General features: G+C 38.1%; 1 protein-coding gene across 9 annotated transcripts in view; it reads right to left on the bottom strand.

Moving 5' to 3' along the window:
• LOC134539804 (lipase 1-like) overlaps positions 1-21303 on the bottom strand; it is a 235313-nt gene extending 214010 nt beyond the window's left edge. For 5 of the 9 annotated variants that reach the window (XM_063382076.1, XM_063382080.1, XM_063382083.1 and 2 more), the window contains exons 1-2: positions 21185-21294; positions 2136-2252 (exon numbers count right to left, since the gene is read on the bottom strand). In XM_063382076.1, the coding sequence (XP_063238146.1) occupies positions 2136-2240 (105 nt within the window). In that variant the 5' untranslated portion in view covers positions 2241-2252; positions 21185-21294. Of the gene's footprint in view, positions 1-2135; positions 2253-20957; positions 21157-21184 lie in introns of those variants that run through there. The other 4 variants (XM_063382077.1, XM_063382081.1, XM_063382079.1 and 1 more) reach the window with 3 other exon arrangements.
• Between the last annotated feature and the right edge of the window lie 598 nt (positions 21304-21901).

Here is a 21901-nt window from a genome sequence, read left to right as displayed (position 1 = left end):
TATTTAAAAGTAATGTTGAATATTCAAATACGTTTTGAACCAACAATGGTGTTTTACAGTTACACATAATAATTCAAATTACAACCGGGATCTTTTGCACAATGTTTTAAAAAATATTGTAACACATTATAAATAAATTTGGTGTATTTGGGATGCGTATTTGTTATAAAATCGAGTTATAAAAACGAAATAATATTATTCCCCTACCGTGAACAAAATTTTTATAAAACTATATATATCATCTGAAACTATCTATTATCGAATATGGCCTCGTGGATGAGCGATCAGCGGTGCTATCTTCTAATTGTAAGGTTTTCGGTTCGAATCCCAGCAGGTGCGAATTTTTTTTTTACTTGTAAAACTAAATACGGCGCACGTAACATTTCAAAAGTAAAAAATATATTTGAATAATGAATGCAAATAAAAGTAAATTCATTAATTAAATTACACATTTCATTTCACTCCTTTGTATCCATACAATAGTGACAATTCAATAAAAATGATTCAATTTTATTCATAAAAGTATGCAGAGGTAGATTTTATCATACAAAAGATAGAAATATTTAAAAAAAAAAATTTCCTCAAAGAATATAAAATTTTTAATGCCTAAATGGTTTGGTTGCAAAAACCTATTACGGCTCAGTCTCAGGCCGAATATGATATTTCCTTTTCTTCTGGATCAATAATTCCATCAATGTTTTCTTATGACGTTGTCACGTTAAACTATCGTCCGTAAACCGACTTTACAGACAACCAATTTTTTTTATTAATTTTTAATTTTTTTTCCATTTTTCTTGAATAGAAATTATGGACTTTCAATATGGCGACCATAACGATACGTGCAACGGTGTTTTAAAATAATACTTCAATAAATTTTGACTATTTAAATATTTTTATAAATTTTGAATGTTTGGCCCATTAAAATATAATAATTATTACGGATTTTAAAGATGGTGGACATTATGTCAAACTAGATGTCCATTTGTACCTTGGCATTAGTGGCGGGAGGTCAGTCTGTCGGCGGCTTCCTAGGAGGAAGGTTCGATCGACATTTTTTTATTTTGCTCTCACCGGGTTCAAATCATGTACTCCGAGCTCCATGACATAAGTGCGTTTTTTAAATAATATTTTATTACAATTGATTAAGGAATATTTTTATAAAACTTAAATTTTCCCGATTTTCTAGCTTAAAAATTATGGATTTTCAAAATGGCGGCCGTAACGAAAATTGCAATGGCGACTTAATAATTCAAAGTGTTGGAATGTTCTATAAAACAAAATGGCGGTAAGTTCCGATATAACATAATGGTGGATCTAAAATGGCAGAAAGTTCGAGGAAACAAAATGGCGATCCAAGATGGTGGATTATAAATTGCCGCGGAGTTAATGGTCAACGGTCAAGGTCATCGAAGATGGCTGCCGTGATGTCACTACCCACAAGCCGAAGCCAGGGCCAGTATGCCTTGTTATATACTACTGCAGTGTTTAGCATAATCCAGAAGACATCATACGTATCGGTTTAATATCTTGTTTGAGAGTAGTTAAAGTTTTTAGTGAAAAAGTTTGTGAAAATTGTCTGTGGATTTTCATAAGTACATTCACCGAGTGTTCGAATCATTGTGTCTGAAATGTATAAGACAAGTTTTTTAAACGCATGTTCATCCATTTTTTTCTCAATTTTAATATTTTTGAATTTTTATTAATATTTTATTAATTTGACCTTGTCGGGATTGAACTAGGAATTCATGAAAATGCGTTTCTATGACATATTTTATTAAATTTGAACTTAAATATTTTTTCCTTTATGTTAAAATTTTCCCCTATTTTCTAGCTTGAAAATGATGAATTTTCAAGATAGCGAAAAAAACAGAATGGCGGATATGACATTAACAAGATGGCCGCCAAGGTCCTGATCATAAGCGATGACAGATACACCGGACCATAGCCGAATCCTCGCGATTTACTAGCCAATAAGCCAACAAGATATCAAGCCGTAGTCTAATAAGAAATACATTGTCCAAGAAAAGACATAAGCTACTAGTAATTATTTGTTCACGAGGTTATGGTAATATAAAAGAAATTTAATTAACTAATAATAGGGTTTTCTTATTACAACTAATAGGCTCGATACTTACTGTATTAAGAAAAGCCACTTCATTGTTCTTGTCTTGTAGAGGTTCAGACAGCTTCCTCCAGAACATGACAGCCAGAACCAGGATTATAAAGCTGTTCAACCACATCTTCACAGTTCACTGCCAGTCAATAAAATAAGTATAATTAGACAAAAAACTACAGTTTCCTATTCAAATTTTAATAAATAACTATTAAAAAGTTTCAGTGGAAACATTTTCAACTATTTAAATTTTAAATCCTAAAAAAAAATATTACACTTGACAAAAGAATCATTTCAAGATACAGGGATCAAAAACAAATGAAATTTCTGTAATTGACCTAAAATGTATAAAAAAATTCAAATATTTGTATCAAAATTTCTGCTAAGTCTCACTGCGATCAATGTTTTTTTTTTTTCTTTCTAAAAGTCTCGTATACTACTGCTACAAATTGATATTATGAAGTTTAATAAATGGCAAAATAAAGTTACACATTTGTAGTCAAATTTAAAAGAAAGTTTATTACCAATACTATATTGTTCTTTAAACTTTACCTTTATTCCTTAAAAAATCAATTCAGAAAATTTTTTTTCATAACAAGTCACTGGAGGGTAAATGGAAAAAATTTGAGACGAGTTTGCTAAAACCATCTGCAAACGGCAAGTTATTTCAAAGAATACTAGCTATCGTTTTAATTTTTCACGATGTAAAAGGCTAATGACATAACCATTCTCCAAGTGCCTGTATTTATTTGTGTGTGTAACAGTATCTTATAATATCATACTAGTTAATAACCCATGGTTTCGCTACATCTATTTCTGAGTATTACTAAAATCTTACCAGTAAAAAAAGTCATGTGGCTACATACCAAATATTTTTACTGGATAAATAGACAAAATAAATTGTTATACATTTTATAACATAACTTTTTAAAAATTATATTTTTGAAGTAGTTATGTGTTCACACCTTGTTTAGTATAAATTAATTATCTGATTTTTTTTACTTCCGTCTCAGGGTGTTCGAAGATATATTTTAACTTCTTGAAATCACACCTCCTTTTTCATTTCATGAGGTAGATGATTTAAAAAAATATATCGCACCTAAATTATTTTGACAAAGTTTATGCCATCGTTTACACAGAAACTTTAATTAGTTATGGTCAAAGATATTCTTAGAATTATTAAATCATTTTTCCTTATTACAAAGACCTCCCATTATTTTAGTATTTCTGATACAATCACATCTTTATTTAAAATATAATATACGGATATAAAATTTGTTAGGCAACATATTAGTTGACTATTAATTTACTTAGTATTACTTAAACAAAATTCCCAAATTTTTTACACGTAACCTCTTTTTCTACGGGATGTCAATGTAAAAATTAAGAACTAATTAAATATATCCATAAACCAAACAAAAACCAAACTCAACCCTTTACTTTCTTTTAACCGCAGATGTGAACTCTAACGCAATTATAATAAACTTATATTTATATTAAGTGTTAATTAATTTTGCCAATTATGGTTTAATAGATTCCATAAATTTTTATTTTTTAGATAATATTAATCCCTGTTACAACTTAAGAGGTGATATTTTGGAAAATTTTGAATGAGAGACGTTAGTTTAAGGTCTGTTTATTAAACATTTCCTATTCTTAAATTAGGATGGAGTCGCATCCTACTGAGTTTAATGTTCGTGTTAATGTACGCCGTTTCGTTAAATGCACGTAATCAAGCCTGTAGTATTGTGTCCTACTGATACAATCATATCCCAACTAATTGAATTTTCATGTTAATGTACATAATTATCGTTAAATGAGCTTCCTTTTTTGAGTGTAATTACAAATTTGTGTCATTTTCGTTAAATGTGTGTTTGCAAGTGTGTACTCAAGAGTTAGATATTACTGGATCAAAAAGTCTATGGTCTTGTAGTAAGTGTCAAATATTTACCAGTATTCTTGTTCCTATATATAGTAAGCATACGACAGTAGTAGGAAAATACCGGTTCTGGGACAGGCGCAGGATCCAGGATCCGGCGGCCATCTTGGATGACGTCATCTAATCCGTATGCTAATCCATGCTAATCCGTATGCTAATCTATGCTAATCTATGCTAATCCTTGCCAATCTATGCTAATCCATGCCAATCTATGCCAATCCGTATGCCAATCTATGCTAATCCGTATGCCAATCTATGCCAATTCGTATGCCAATCTATGCTAATCCATATGCCAATCTATGCTAATCCATATGTTAATCCATGCTAATCCATATGTTAATCCATGCTAATCCACACTAATCCATCCGCCATTTTGTATTTCTAGAAATTTCCACCAACTTCGAATCGTGACGTCACCGTTGCACTTTTCGTCACGGCCGCCATCTTGGATTCGAATTTTTTTTTTCGAACTTCAACTTTTCGAAATTCGATGTAATCATCAGCCGCCATCTTGTTTCGTCTGCTGGTGGCCGCCATCTTGTTTTCGTCTGCTGGTGGCCGCCATCTTGTTTTCGTCTGCTGGAGGCAGCCATCTTGTGACGTCATATAGTTCTGTTGGTCGCCACCAGATAGCAGCAGGGATTATTTTATCTTTTTCTTTAACTAAAATATTTTCAGTGCCGAGGCTGGGATTCGATCCATGGGACGTGAAAACGTCCAGGATGTCGTGGTTACGAGGCGGACGCCTTGACCACTAGACCACGAGACCAATTGGGATATGGTGGAATAAATAATCTATATATGCTACGTACTGACGGCAAGTTTATGATAAATGGGGGGAGGGTGTTTTTGCCTTCCTTAATGCATACCTAAGGCGCCACATTTGAAATTAAAATTATTATACAGCCGCCATCTTTAATTCCAGCACAGACTACCAGATGGTGCTAAATTCAAAAAATTAGTTGCCAGAGGCGCCGCCATCTTGGTTCTCAAGTTGGCTGGTAGATGTCGCTAGTATCGCGCGCCAAATTCAAAAATTAGTTGCCAGAGGCGCCGCCATCTTGGTTCTCAAGTTGGCTGGTAGATGTCGCTAGTATCGCGCGCCAAATTCAAAAAATTAGTTGCCAGAGGCGCCGCCATCTTGGTTCTCAAGTTGGCTGGTAGATGTCGCTAGTATCGCGCGCCAAATTCAAAAATTAGTTGCCAGAGGCGCCGCCATCTTGGTTCTCAAGTTGGCTGGTAGATGTCGCTAGTATCGCGCGCCAAATTCAAAAATTAGTTGCCAGAGACGCCGCCATCTTGGTTCTCAAGTTGGCTGGTAGATGTCGCTAGTATCGCGCGCCAAATTCAAAAATTAGTTGCCAGAGGCACCGCCATCTTGGTTCTCAAGTTGACTGGTAGATGGCGCCACCGTCGCCATATTTTAGTTCATACAATCGATACCAGATGACGCCACCATCGCCATCTTTAGTTCCTAGTGTTGCTACCAGAGTGTGCCACCATCGCCATCTTTAATTCTTAAAGTTACCGCCGGAGCGCGCCACCGTCGCCATCTTTAATTCTTAAAGTTACTGCCGGATGGCGCCAAGTGTTATGTAGTCAGTCTAGACAAGTCGGGATAAGTTTGGAACCTGTAGCCATATTATTATTAATTAATAATGTATGTTTATTAAATATGATAGAGTATTTATAAAATATTGGTGTTGTGTAGAGACTCTCTCTCTTCTTCTCGTAGTGGCGGAAGACATCTCGAAGGTAGTGTTAGAATTTATGTATTAAAGCAATCACTCTAGCTGAGGAGGTTAATAACTTATAGTTACAATTCAATAATAGCGGCAATTAAATGTTTTGAAATTAAAGCAAACAACGTAAATGGTAAACACATATTTATTTAAATCTTATTACAAACAGCAAGGGGTAAGAACAATTGATGATTTAAAAGAAGTAAATAACGAGTAATAAAATCACATAATATTCACACACTACACATCATAGTGACAAAGGCAACATTAACTCGAGACCCAATACCTAAATATTAAGCATAACTACAAGTTACATAGAGTATAATAAACTCTGAAATACATATTAAAGAGAAAATTGATATAAATAACATTATACTTTGCTCAATAGTTCCAGAAGTAATGAACGTACAGCTACACGGGCAATCTCAACAGTTCTTTCATCACTAGTGTTTTCTGTGGAACATACTTGAGTGGTGTCTTCACTGATCGGACCTAGATGACTGAGATCTCGGGTTCGACTCTTGCGAGATGTAGGAAGGCGAAGCTGACGCCGGCGTTTAGGCTGGACTGCTACTGATGTAGTAGGTGCTGGCGATGTAGCACCCATCTGGGTACAGGCAGTTGATGTCTGTACTGGCAAAGTCTGGCCACATGCAGATGCTGGTGGTGACCGAATAGCTGGTAGGTTGAATGCATGTGCGAAAACCTCTTCAGGTGTTGCAGGGAGAACTGTATCGTCTCTCATCATATTCACACTACAATGTCCATAGCCCAGGCAGTTGATAACTTCTAGAGGTGTATCTTGAGGTCCTGGGTTTAAAACCTGTTTCACGTGAAACACAGCGTCACAACTCTCCGAAAAATGTTTTAAAACACCGTCGATCCACTCACTATAATCAACAGTGCCTAGCCCAGGCGTTACACTGGAGTATATCCTGTTCGGTTGAAAGTTAGACATCTTGGTTAACTACTTCTGCTGTAGGTCCTTACACCACCACAGTTTCAGCTCGACTGCCATCGCACGAGGCGAGGGTCGTATCACTTGGATACAACATTCCAACACGGTGATCAACCATCCAAGCCCTAAGCATGCTCGCATTGTGTCTTGAGATCGAACCTGAACATGTATTATTGCACGTGTACAATTTATTTAATTCTTTCAATGTAGGATACTCATATTCTGCTTGTACATCTAATATTAGCACATGTTGCTTACAATAGTTAGTTAGCCACCGTTTCTGCTCTATTCCTACAACCAATACAGGGCCGGTGAAATGACTTGCCAATATGTTGGGTATTGAAGCATAAGGAAAGAGTCCGTGTTCCCAATGTAAACCATGAAAATTTCTAGTGAGCCAAGCATTTGTTTTTTGATGCTTCCTGGTGAGATATCGCCATTCAAATGGAGGTTGAAAGTTACGTGTTATTACATTTCCTTCTTCATCTGCAATGCTAAGTTCCTTGATAATAAACCCATCCTGACTAGAGAAGCCTTGGAGGTTTACACATTTCGTCATGGAGGTCGAGACGAGACTAAGCCGGTAATGTACTGTCAGGTCTTAGATAATGGACGATACAATCTACCTTGTTGCAGGATGTCTCGATTATGTCCGGAGCCTCCTCGTCACAATCACTGGCCCAGTGATGACCGAAGTTGCAGACCTCTAGTTGAAGTAACCATCCTCGGTGACTTAGTGCACACGGCAGAATCCTGGAGTTACTTCCGCGTACTTTGCAGTTGGATCGAACAGCATTTGCTTGAATTTGTAGCAGCAGCTCTATACCCACACGACTATGTGTTGACTGCTGTGTCTAGGGTGTTGACCTCAATTTATACCGCTAGGACCCCCCTCCAGTCCAGTCACGTGTACCGTTGCTTCCGTTGTTGTCCCCCCCGCCTTGCTGGCGGCCTCCAACATTCGAACGAGGTGATCAACCATCCAAGCCCTAAGCATGCTCGCATTGTGTCTTGAGATCGGGCCTGGACATCCAAGTTACATAGAGTATAATAACTCTGAAATACATAATAAAGAGAAAATTGATATAAATAACATTATACATTGCTTAATAGTTCCAGAAGTAATGAACGCACTGCTTGATCAGTGACAGGTGTAACTAAATATTAAATATATTTAATATTTTATTTTCCATTACCTTTCGTGGAATTTATTAATCATTCACTCTACGAAAAACAACTCAAGACAATATACCTGACCAACGAATTAAATACAGTACCGCTATGCCTTACATGAAAGTCTAATTATTCGATAATCTGAATAACCTATAAATCGTTCATGTACAAAGCCACACATACAGGCCAATTGTCTATGGACCATGAGACCGAGTCATGACAATATCAGACGTATAGGCTAGTCATTTCAGAACCGCAGGACCTTCTTCGTCTTTAGATAATTACAGTCATTTAGACCATCATGAAATTTTTATACATACTAAAGGACCAAGCGACCTTGAAAAATATTTTAGTAACACCAAGAGGTATTGAACTAGTAAATATTCAGTCACTACATATTTTACTACGCGCAATCAACAAAATGGAAGCACCATCAACGAAAAGGCAGCACATTTGGAAGCACAGACTACGAAAAGGCAGCACATTTGGAAGCACCGACTACGAAAATGCAGCACATTTGGCAGCACCGACAACGAAAAGGCAGCACATTTGTAAACACCATCAACAAAAAGGAAGCACAATCGGAAGCACATTCATAGAAAAGGAAGCACAATCGGAAGCACAATCACAAAAGGAAGCACATTTGGAAGCACAATCACAAAAAGGAAGCACATTTGGAAGCACAATCCACAAAAAGGAAGCACATTTGGAAGCACAATCACAAAAAGGAAGCACATTTGGAAGCACAATCCACAAAAAGGAAGCACATTTGGAAGCACATTCAACGAAAAAGGAAGCACATTTGGAAGCACATTCAACGAAAAAGGAAGCACAATCATAGAAACAACGCACAATCGGAAGCACAATCAACAAAAAGGAAGCACAATTTGGAAGCACAATCAAAAAAGGAAGCACATGTTGGAAGCACCATAAAAAAGGCAGCACATTTGGGAAGCACAATCAAAAAAGGCAGCACATTTGGAAGCACCGACTACGAAAATGCAGCACATTTGGCAGCACCGACAACGAAAAGGCAGCACATTTGTAAACACCATCAACAAAAAGGAAGCACAATCGGAAGCACATTCATAGAAAAGGAAGCACAATCGGAAGCACAATCACAAAAAGGAAGCACATTTGGAAGCACAATCACAAAAAGGAAGCACATTTGGAAGCACAATCCACAAAAAGGAAGCACATTTGGAAGCACAATCACAAAAAGGAAGCACATTTGGAAGCACAATCCACAAAAAGGAAGCACATTTGGAAGCACATTCAACGAAAAAGGAAGCACATTTGGAAGCACAATCATAGAAACAACGCACAATCGGAAGCACAATCAACAAAAAGGAAGCACATTTTGGAAGCACAATCAAAAAAGGAAGCACATTTTGGAAGCACCATAAAAAAGGCAGCACATTTGGGAAGCACAATCAAAAAAGGAAGCACATTTGGAAGCACCATCAACAAAAGAAGGAAGCACATTTTGGAAGCACCATCAAAAAGGCAGCACATTTGGTAACACAAGTTACGAGAACTAAGTCTTAGTTAGAAATCAGAATGCAAGAAATAAAAACATTTAATTTTTACTTTTAATATTTAATTTATTTCTTAAGATTATACAAATAGAAGTAAAATAAGTCATTATTGTTTGTAGCCAGCTTTCCTCAGTTCTTCGAGTATGAAGGATATTTCTTTTATGCACGAATAGTTTCCTGCACAAAGCGAGCCATGTAGAAGTCTTAGCCGGTCAACCAATAAGTTTGGATCTTTCCACGATGTGTAATCAATCTCTTCTACTACCATCTCACTTGCTTGTTTATTATAAATACTTTTAATATCACAATCGTCCCAGTGATCATAATAAGCGTTATCAGATTTATTTATTATAACACATCGTTTCCATCGTTTCGGTCTCAGGACATCGTTACATTCTTCTATCTTGTCAGCTTTAGGTGCTTCATCACAGTCTATGCTTTTGTTAACAGCCTCAGAGTCACTGTAACAATCACTGTAGAAGGCATCCTCTTCACCCAGATTACCATATGAATTCGATATCGATGATGTCGAAGTGCCATTATCGTCTTCATGCTTCCTTTTTAGGAGTCCATCATCATTTTTACAAAGTAAGAAAGATCTACTTGAATTCGGCTGGAATGTATTCTCACTTTTCACGTTAAGGATTCTTCCATTGTCTTCATTCTTCCATAAATCATCATCGACCTTCAATTTAAGTTTTTCGTCGAGATCGGAAGAGCCACGAACATAATCTCTCTCAAGACAAGGAAAATTATTGTCGTAATGCAGATCACTATTCCTTAGTCTAGTAGCATCGTTGTACTCTGGCTTGTAAGCAGGCTTAACGTTACAAGTTCTGTCATGTCTTTTTAAGCTCTCTCTCCGCGTAAACGACTTGCTACATCGAACGCAACTTATCATATTGCGTAGTGGATTTTTAACACAGTCATTCTTCTGGTGTTGTCTTCCATTCTTACTCAAGATAAATTCTTTGCTGCAAAACTTACACCTGTGTCCTTTCGATACAGCGACAGACACCGAATCAGGATTCATATTAGTTACTGTGACTAATGTTAGATACAAACAGACAGTTTTCCAATTGGAACCATTACTTAAATATAATTTTTTAAATATTTCTTAAGCGAGAGTTATCTCATGCAAAGGCGTATTGCTTGCAGGTAAATATTATTTATTTCTTTCATGCGGGATGCAGGATTCTCACTAACGATCGCAATACAGTGATGGCATCGCTAGACTCCAAGGAGAAGGTAGTTTGTTCATCCAGTTAGTGTTTCTCAAATTTCTCAGGGTATATATTATTATTTGACTGAATAATGATTTTTTTTTTAAATTCCACCTAATAAAAATAAAATAGAAGCACTCAGAGAAAACCATCAGGAATGATGTCGTTTATAAACATCATAAATTACCATTTTTTTTTTAAATATTCCAAATTTAATCCTGCTTAAGCCAAGAGTTCACAAGCCCGCTTGTGCTAGAACTCTCATGTTGCTTAAGCAAAGAGTTCACAAGCCCGCTTGTGCTAGAACTCTCATGTTGCTTAAGCAAAGAGTTTACAAGCCCGCTTGTGCTAGAACTCTCATGTTGCTTAAGCAAAGAGTTCACAAGCCCGCTTGTGCTAGAACTCTCATGTTGCTTAAGCAAAGAGTTCACAAGCCCGCTTGTGCTAGAACTCTCATGTTGCTTAAGCAAAGAGTTCACAAGCCCGCTTGTGCTAGAACTCTCATGTTGCTTAAGCAAAGAGTTCACAAGCCCGCTTGTGCTAGAACTCTCATGTTGCTTAAGCAAAGAGTTCACAAGCCCGCTTGTGCTAGAACTCTCATGTTGCTTAAGCAAAGAGTTCACAAGCCCGCTTGTGCTAGAACTCTCATGTTGCTTAAGCAAAGAGTTCACAAGCCCGCTTGTGAACTCTTTGCTTAAGCAGGATTAAATTTGGAATATTTAAAAAAAAAATGGTAATTTATGATGTTTATAAACGACATCATTCCTGATGGTTTTCTCTGAGTGCTTCTATTTTATTTTTATTAGGTGGAATTTAAAAAAAAAATCATTATTCAGTCAAATAATAATATATACCCTGAGAAATTTGAGAAACACTAACTGGATGAACAAACTACCTTCTCCTTGGAGTCTAGCGATGCCATCACTGTATTGCGATCGTTAGTGAGAATCCTGCATCCCGCATGAAAGAAATAAATAATATTTACCTGCAAGCAATACGTGGTGTCATCTGTTGTTGAAAAGCAGAACTACTTACAACAAGTACCTTTGCATGAGATAACTCTCGCTTAAGAAATATTTAAAAAATTATATTTAAGTAATGGTTCCAATTGGAAAACTGTCTGTTTGTATCTAACATTAGTCACAGTAACTAATATTAATCCTGATTCGGTGTCTGTCGCTGTATCGAAAGGACACAGGTGTAAGTTTTGCAGCAAAGAATTTATCTTGAGTAAGAATGGAAGACAACACCAGAAGAATGACTGTGTTAAAAATCCACTACGCAATATGATAAGTTGCGTTCGATGTAGCAAGTCGTTTACGCGGAGAGAGAGCTTAAAAAGACATGACAGAACTTGTAACGTTAAGCCTGCTTACAAGCCAGAGTACAACGATGCTACTAGACTAAGGAATAGTGATCTGCATTACGACAATAATTTTCCTTGTCTTGAGAGAGATTATGTTCGTGGCTCTTCCGATCTCGACGAAAAACTTAAATTGAAGGTCGATGATGATTTATGGAAGAATGAAGACAATGGAAGAATCCTTAACGTGAAAAGTGAGAATACATTCCAGCCGAATTCAAGTAGATCTTTCTTACTTTGTAAAAATGATGATGGACTCCTAAAAAGGAAGCATGAAGACGATAATGGCACTTCGACATCATCGATATCGAATTCATATGGTAATCTGGGTGAAGAGGATGCCTTCTACAGTGATTGTTACAGTGACTCTGAGGCTGTTAACAAAAGCATAGACTGTGATGAAGCACCTAAAGCTGACAAGATAGAAGAATGTAACGATGTCCTGAGACCGAAACGATGGAAACGACGTGTTATAATAAATAAATCTGATAATGCTTATTATGATCACTGGGACGATTGTGATATTAAAAGTATTTATAATAAACAAGCAAGTGAGATGGTAGTAGAAGAGATTGATTACACATCGTGGAAAGATCCAAACTTATTGGTTGACCGGCTAAGACTTCTACATGGCTCGCTTTGTGCAGGAAACTATTCGTGCATAAAAGAAAAATCCTTCATACTCGAAGAACTGAGGAAAGCTGGCTACATACAATAATGACTTATTTTACTTCTATTTGTATAATCTTAAGAAATAAATTAAATATTAAAAGTAAAAATTAAATGTTTTTATTTCTTGCATTCTGATTTCTAACTAAGACTTAGTTCTCGTAACTTGTGTTACCAAATGTGCTGCCTTTTTGATGGTGCTTCCAAAATGTGCTTCCTTCTTTTGTTGATGGTGCTTCCAAATGTGCTTCCTTTTTTGATTGTGCTTCCCAAATGTGCTGCCTTTTTTATGGTGCTTCCAAAATGTGCTTCCTTTTTTGATTGTGCTTCCAAAATGTGCTTCCTTTTTGTTGATTGTGCTTCCGATTGTGCGTTGTTTCTATGATTGTGCTTCCAAATGTGCTTCCTTTTTCGTTGAATGTGCTTCCAAATGTGCTTCCTTTTTGTGGATTGTGCTTCCAAATGTGCTTCCTTTTTGTGATTGTGCTTCCAAATGTGCTTCCTTTTTGTGGATTGTGCTTCCAAATGTGCTTCCTTTTTGTGATTGTGCTTCCAAATGTGCTTCCTTTTTGTGATTGTGCTTCCGATTGTGCTTCCTTTTCTATGAATGTGCTTCCGATTGTGCTTCCTTTTTGTTGATGGTGTTTACAAATGTGCTGCCTTTTCGTTGTCGGTGCTGCCAAATGTGCTGCATTTTCGTAGTCGGTGCTTCCAAATGTGCTGCCTTTTTTGATTGTGCTTCCCAAATGTGCTGCCTTTTTTATGGTGCTTCCAAAATGTGCTTCCTTTTTTGATTGTGCTTCCAAAATGTGCTTCCTTTTTGTTGATTGTGCTTCCGATTGTGCGTTGTTTCTATGATTGTGCTTCCTTTTTCGTTGAATGTGCTTCCAAATGTGCTTCCTTTTTCGTTGAATGTGCTTCCAAATGTGCTTCCTTTTTGTGGATTGTGCTTCCAAATGTGCTTCCTTTTTGTGATTGTGCTTCCAAATGTGCTTCCTTTTTGTGGATTGTGCTTCCAAATGTGCTTCCTTTTTGTGATTGTGCTTCCAAATGTGCTTCCTTTTTGTGATTGTGCTTCCGATTGTGCTTCCTTTTCTATGAATGTGCTTCCGATTGTGCTTCCTTTTTGTTGATGGTGTTTACAAATGTGCTGCCTTTTCGTTGTCGGTGCTGCCAAATGTGCTGCATTTTCGTAGTCGGTGCTTCCAAATGTGCTGCCTTTTCGTAGTCTGTGCTTCCAAATGTGCTGCCTTTTCGTTGATGGTGCTTCCGTTTTGTTGATTGCGCGTAGTAAAATATGTAGTGACTGAATATTTACTAGTTCAATACCTCTTGGTGTTACTAAAATATTTTTCAAGGTCGCTTGGTCCTTTAGTATGTATAAAAATTTCATGATGGTCTAAATGACTGTAATTATCTAAAGACGAAGAAGGTCCTGCGGTTCTGAAATGACTAGCCTATACGTCTGATATTGTCATGACTCGGTCTCATGGTCCATAGACAATTGGCCTGTATGTGTGGCTTTGTACATGAACGATTTATAGGTTATTCAGATTATCGAATAATTAGACTTTCATGTAAGGCATAGCGGTACTGTATTTAATTCGTTGGTCAGGTATATTGTCTTGAGTTGTTTTTCGTAGAGTGAATGATTAATAAATTCCACGAAAGGTAATGGAAAATAAAATATTAAATATATTTAATATTTAGTTACACCTGTCACTGATCAAGCAGTGCGTTCATTACTTCTGGAACTATTAAGCAAAGTATAATGTTATTTATATCAATTTTCTCTTTATTATGTATTTCAGAGTATATTATACTCTATGTAACTTGGATGTCCAGGCCCGATCTCAAGACACAATGCGAGCATGCTTAGGGCTTGGATGGTTGATCACCTCGTTCGAATGTTGGAGGCCGCCAGCAAGGCGGGGGGGACAACAACGGAAGCAACGGTACACGTGACTGGACTGGAGGGGGGTCCTAGCGGTATAAATTGAGGTCAACACCCTAGACACAGCAGTCAACACATAGTCGTGTGGGTATAGAGCTGCTGCTACAAATTCAAGCAAATGCTGTTCGATCCAACTGCAAAGTACGCGGAAGTAACTCCAGGATTCTGCCGTGTGCACTACGTCACCGAGGATGGTTACTTCAACTAGAGGTCTGCAACTTCGGTCATCACTGGGCCAGTGATTGTGACGAGGAGGCTCCGGACATAATCGAGACATCCTGCAACAAGGTAGATTGTATCGTCCATTATCTAAGACCTGACAGTACATTACCGGCTTAGTCTCGTCTCGACCTCCATGACGAAATGTGTAAACCTCCAAGGCTTCTCTAGTCAGTATGGGTTTATTATCAAGGAACTTAGCATTGCAGATGAAGAAGGAAATGTAATAACACGTAACTTTCAACCTCCATTTGAATGGCGATATCTCACCAGGAAGCATCAAAAAACAAATGCTTGGCTCACTAGAAATTTTCATGGTTTACATTGGGAACACGGACTCTTTCCTTATGCTTCAATACCCAACATATTGGCAAGTCATTTCACCGGCCCTGTATTGGTTGTAGGAATAGAGCAGAAACGGTGGCTAACTAACTATTGTAAGCGACATGTGCTAATATTAGATGTACAAGCAGAATATGAGTGTCCTACATTGAAAGAATTAAATAAATTGTACACGTGCAATAATACATGTTCAGGTTCGATCTCAAGACACAATGCGAGCATGCTTAGGGCTTGGATGGTTGATCACCGTGTTGGAATGTTGTATCCAAGTGATACGACCCTCGCCTCGTGCGATGGCAGTCGAGCTGAAACTGTGGTGGTGTAAGGACCTACAGCAGAAGTAGTTAACCAAGATGTCTAACTTTCAACCGAACAGGATATACTCCAGTGTAACGCCTGGGCTAGGCACTGTTGATTATAGTGAGTGGATCGACGGTGTTTTAAAACATTTTTCGGAGAGTTGTGACGCTGTGTTTCACGTGAAACAGGTTTTAAACCCAGGACCTCAAGATACACCTCTAGAAGTTATCAACTGCCTGGGCTATGGACATTGTAGTGTGAATATGATGAGAGACGATACAGTTCTCCCTGCAACACCTGAAGAGGTTTTCGCACATGCATTCAACCTACCAGCTATTCGGTCACCACCAGCATCTGCATGTGGCCAGACTTCGCCAGTACAGACATCAACTGCCTGTACCCAGATGGGTGCTACATCGCCAGCACCTACTACATCAGTAGCAGTCCAGCCTAAACGCCGGCGTCAGCTTCGCCTTCCTACATCTCGCAAGAGTCGAACCCGAGATCTCAGTCATCTAGGTCCGATCAGTGAAGACACCACTCAAGTATGTTCCACAGAAAACACTAGTGATGAAAGAACTGTTGAGATTGCCCGTGTAGCTGTACGTTCATTACTTCTGGAACTATTGAGCAAAGTATAATGTTATTTATATCAATTTTCTCTTTAATATGTATTTCAGAGTTTATTATACTCTATGTAACTTGTAGTTATGCTTAATATTTAGGTATTGGGTCTCGAGTTAATGTTGCCTTTGTCACTATGATGTGTAGTGTGTGAATATTATGTGATTTTATTACTCGTTATTTACTTCTTTTAAATCATCAATTGTTCTTACCCCTTGCTGTTTGTAATAAGATTTAAATAAATATGTGTTTACCATTTACGTTGTTTGCTTTAATTTCAAAACATTTAATTGCCGCTATTATTGAATTGTAACTATAAGTTATTAACCTCCTCAGCTAGAGTGATTGCTTTAATACATAAATTCTAACACTACCTTCGAGATGTCTTCCGCCACTACGAGAAGAAGAGAGAGAGTCTCTACACAACACCAATATTTTATAAATACTCTATCATATTTAATAAACATACATTATTAATTAATAATAATATGGCTACAGGTTCCAAACTTATCCCGACTTGTCTAGACTGACTACATAACACTTGGCGCCATCCGGCAGTAACTTTAAGAATTAAAGATGGCGACGGTGGCGCGCTCCGGCGGTAACTTTAAGAATTAAAGATGGCGATGGTGGCACACTCTGGTAGCAACACTAGGAACTAAAGATGGCGATGGTGGCGTCATCTGGTATCGATTGTATGAACTAAAATATGGCGACGGTGGCGCCATCTACCAGTCAACTTGAGAACCAAGATGGCGGTGCCTCTGGCAACTAATTTTTGAATTTGGCGCGCGATACTAGCGACATCTACCAGCCAACTTGAGAACCAAGATGGCGGCGTCTCTGGCAACTAATTTTTGAATTTGGCGCGCGATACTAGCGACATCTACCAGCCAACTTGAGAACCAAGATGGCGGCGCCTCTGGCAACTAATTTTTGAATTTGGCGCGCGATACTAGCGACATCTACCAGCCAACTTGAGAACCAAGATGGCGGCGCCTCTGGCAACTAATTTTTTGAATTTGGCGCGCGATACTAGCGACATCTACCAGCCAACTTGAGAACCAAGATGGCGGCGCCTCTGGCAACTAATTTTTGAATTTGGCGCGCGATACTAGCGACATCTACCAGCCAACTTGAGAACCAAGATGGCGGCGCCTCTGGCAACTAATTTTTTGAATTTAGCACCATCTGGTAGTCTGTGCTGGAATTAAAGATGGCGGCTGTATAATAATTTTAATTTCAAATGTGGCGCCTTAGGTATGCATTAAGGAAGGCAAAAACACCCTCCCCCCATTTATCATAAACTTGCCGTCAGTACGTAGCATATATAGATTATTTATTCCACCATATCCCAATTGGTCTCGTGGTCTAGTGGTCAAGGCGTCCGCCTCGTAACCACGACATCCTGGACGTTTTCACGTCCCATGGATCGAATCCCAGCCTCGGCACTGAAAATATTTTAGTTAAAGAAAAAGATAAAATAATCCCTGCTGCTATCTGGTGGCGACCAACAGAACTATATGACGTCACAAGATGGCTGCCTCCAGCAGACGAAAACAAGATGGCGGCCACCAGCAGACGAAAACAAGATGGCGGCCACCAGCAGACGAAACAAGATGGCGGCTGATGATTACATCGAATTTCGAAAAGTTGAAGTTCGAAAAAAAAAATTCGAATCCAAGATGGCGGCCGTGACGAAAAGTGCAACGGTGACGTCACGATTCGAAGTTGGTGGAAATTTCTAGAAATACAAAATGGCGGATGGATTAGTGTGGATTAGCATGGATTAACATATGGATTAGCATGGATTAACATATGGATTAGCATAGATTGGCATATGGATTAGCATAGATTGGCATACGAATTGGCATAGATTGGCATACGGGTTAGCATAGATTGGCATACGGATTGGCATAGATTGGCATGGATTAGCATAGATTGGCAAGGATTAGCATAGATTAGCATAGATTAGCATACGGATTAGCATGGATTAGCATACGGATTAGATGACGTCATCCAAGATGGCCGCCGGATCCTGGATCCTGCGCCTGTCCCAGAACCGGTATTTTCCTACTACTTACGACACGGCATGCTTAGTTATTTGGCATTTTTCTTTAAAAAGGTTATATTTATACGGAAGTTCTGACAGTTCAGAGTATGTTGTATTGTCTGCTTCAAATAGGGCATTACTAGTAGTATAGCCCTGGCTTCGGCTTGAGGTACCTGTGCTGACCGCCATCTTTGATTGTGACGTCACGGCGGACATCTTGGATCACCATGACCTTCAAAAATGACTCATAAATAACTCGAAATGATTTAAAAAATCCTAAAAAATTCCCTATTTCGAGGGAAAAGTTCTCATTTTGAGGTAATATTTCCCATTTTAGTCCTCAAAAATATCAATGGCTTGAAAATACCTAAAAAGCTGCTTAAATTCCTTAGCGTCAAGCCGATCTAAGCCGCCAAGGTCATGACCTTGACAATTAGGAAGACATGTCCGCCATTTTGAATTATGAAGTAACTGCTGCAATAATCGGTATGCCCGCCAACATGAAAATCCGTATTTTGTATGCTAAAAAATCGAGAAAATTTTTTAAGTTTATAAAAAAAAATAATAATTTAAATAAAATCACTCTTACATCATGGAGTAGGACTTTACTACCGCCATCTTAAAAATTCGTGATTATTATCAGATTTTAATAAGAAAGGCTTTCAAATTTCTAAAAAAAAAAAATTACTAACGAAATTGTAATAAAATATTAAATAAAAACACATTTACGTCATGGATCTCTAAGTCCTCGTTTCAAACCCGGTGAGAGTCAAAATAAAAAAAATTATGACCGATCTTTCCTCCACGGAAGCCACTGGCAGACTAACCTCCCACCACTAATATTTTTCAAGGTCTCTTGGTCCTTTAGTAAGCATAAAACATGTTACGTTGGTCTAATTTACTGTAATTTATTTTATCGATACTATAGGTATGACTGTTTAAAGACTCCTTAACTGCTTTAAATAAATTATATTATCTATCGATGAAGGTCATGAGGTTCGGAAATGTTTAGCCTATACGTCTGGCATTGTTCGTGACCTGGTATCGTGGTCAGAAGACACTTGGTCTATATGTAAAGCATTGTACATGTACTGGTCGGAATTAATTATAAGTATTGGAAAACCGAATTAAAAATTTTTAAAAGCTATATTTACCTTTATCTTTAACCAAGGATGAACATCTATCGCTTCAATCATTATTTTAATAAGTGAACTTTTTGATGAATTTTGGAATTTTTCCTGAATTTATGTCTATATAAATACGAATATGCAATATGGCGGACATAACTACTTACTGAAGGCTGGTTGACTAGGTACATATATTCTGCTTTTAGAATTTTGAACATGGTGTATTAAGATTATTATTTTGTTACATAAAATTAAAATATTTTTGAATCGCCCAGGGATCGAACCAAGGACAGGACCTGATCGAATCAATTAGTAAAATAAATTGCAAATCTATTTAATAAATTTTGGTATTTTTCCCGAATTTCTAGCTATAATAACTACGAATTTCCAAGATGGTGTCCAAATGACAAGATGGCGGGTGCCACAGTCATTATAAATGATTTTTGCACTCTAGCGGGTAAAAATTAGACTAACGTGGCATCAGCACACTATAGCAGACGAAAAAAAGATGGTCACCTCCAGCAGACGAAAACAAGATGGCGGACATGACATCATACTTGGTGATGTTATATACCTTGGATTTATTGATGGGAGGTCAGTCTGCTGTTAGCCTCCGTGGAGGAAGGATCAGTCGCCGTTATTTTTTACCCTTATCAGGTTCGAACCGATGACTCCGAGCTCCATGAAGTAAGTTTATTGAATATTTTTTATTAAAAATTGATTAATTAATTTTTTTTATAAATTTAAACATTTTTCCCGAGTCTCTTGCATAAACATTACTGATTTCCAAGATGGTGGCAGTAACTGAAATAGCAATGGTGACGAAATAATTCAAAATGGCGGAAAGTTCAAGAAAACAAAATGGCGGTGATGACTTCATCCAAATTGGTGAATCCAAGATGGCTGATGAGGTCAAGGTCAAGGTCAAGGTCATTCAAGATGGTCGCCATGACATCACAATCCAAGATGGCGGTCGGCTCCTCAGCCAGAAGCCAGTCCCAGGACCGCCAATTACATTGCATTACTACCGCATTGTTTTTCGCTTAAATTCTTCTGCAGTCTTAACGTAAGAGTTAAAACTTTAAGTTCTTTGAAGTTTTTCAAGCTGTCACCAAATTTAATTAAAACCTTTTACTGAACATAAGTTTGTTTTATTATGTGGTCAAATATGTAGAGTAGATACGTTCTCTCAATGCATGTTAAATGCTTATTATTGAACACTGCATTATATACTTTTAAATATTAATTTAATTATTCTTACAATGGCAAATACTTATTAAACTTAATATCTTTGACATACACCATTGAAGTTTCACACTGATGCCACAAAAAACCTGAGATATAGAAAAAAATAGGTCAATCTCAAAATAAAACACCGGTTGATGTCAAATACTACATGCTTTACCAACACAGAGAACTCGTGAAAGGAATTTAGTCATAGAAAAACACAACACGGACGAACATGACAGACTGACTATGACGAGACGGTTGTAGCGATAACCTAAAATACGTTAAAACAACAGATCAGGACAACACATCGCCGCGCAGTGTCGAGACTCGACAGGACACAACACATCGCCGCGCAGTGTTGAGACTCGACAGATGTTCCGGACGACACACCATCACAGCACAGTCAAACACCGCGGGCTTCCTACGACGAAACACAGTGACGTTTCGGGAGCTGGCGACTGCCATCGTCATCAGGCACGAACTATTTGGTAGCAGCTGATATTGGCTTGTCAACTGGGTGTTGTTGATCGTGTCGCCCGTCCCTGAGAGTGTTTCTCTGTGAGAAACAATGAAGTGCGTGCGCAGTACTACCGACCAATGTCGCGTGCAGTACTCACCGCGCCTGCAGATGGCTGGGACTGGCGTATCAGCGGCGAGATAACTGCAGGCCTTGTGGCTCGAGTCCGGTCACCGGGTCAAGCCGACGATGAACTTCGCTCCAGAGCGCCAGACGTCTGGCCAATACTTCGCACGGTGGGGCCTTCTCATCAGAACGATACGATAATACATATTTGTCTCTGTGACGAGATAGTATCACTGTGACGAGAACGTATCCGTGCTATGAGATCGTATCTCTGTTTCGTATTCCTTCAACAAGATCGTATTACCGTGACCAGTTCAAACCCCAGTGACGAGAATATATCCCTGTGGCAAGTTCGTATGCCCGCTGATTTGAATGTTCGTGAACATGTACGTCCTTTTCGTTAAATGCGTGTAGTCAAGTCTGTAGTATCGTATACTACTCTTGAGATGGTATCCCTCCGATGATATCGTATCCATCTAACAAAAGTGATTCCGTCTGACGATAGCATATCCTCCTGATGAGACATAATCCCTGTGATGAGATCGTATCCCTGTGGAAGATCGTATTCCTGTGACGAGGTAGTATATCTTTGGCATATCTCTGCGCCGAGATCGTTCCCTACCAAATTGAATTTTCCTACAAATGTGTGTCCTTTTCGTTAAAAGTACTTTTTATTAATGTGCTTGCTTTTTTAATTTGCTTCCAAATTTTCCTATCTTTTTTAACGAATGTACTTTCTTTTCTTGAATGT

The sequence above is a fragment of the Bacillus rossius genome, chromosome 16, assembly GCF_032445375.1.
Source record: "Bacillus rossius redtenbacheri isolate Brsri chromosome 16, Brsri_v3, whole genome shotgun sequence".
Classification (NCBI taxonomy): Eukaryota; Metazoa; Arthropoda; class Insecta; order Phasmatodea; family Bacillidae; genus Bacillus; species Bacillus rossius.
Note: the sequence above shows the minus strand (reverse complement) of the source record. Positions and strands in the feature narration are given on the sequence as shown.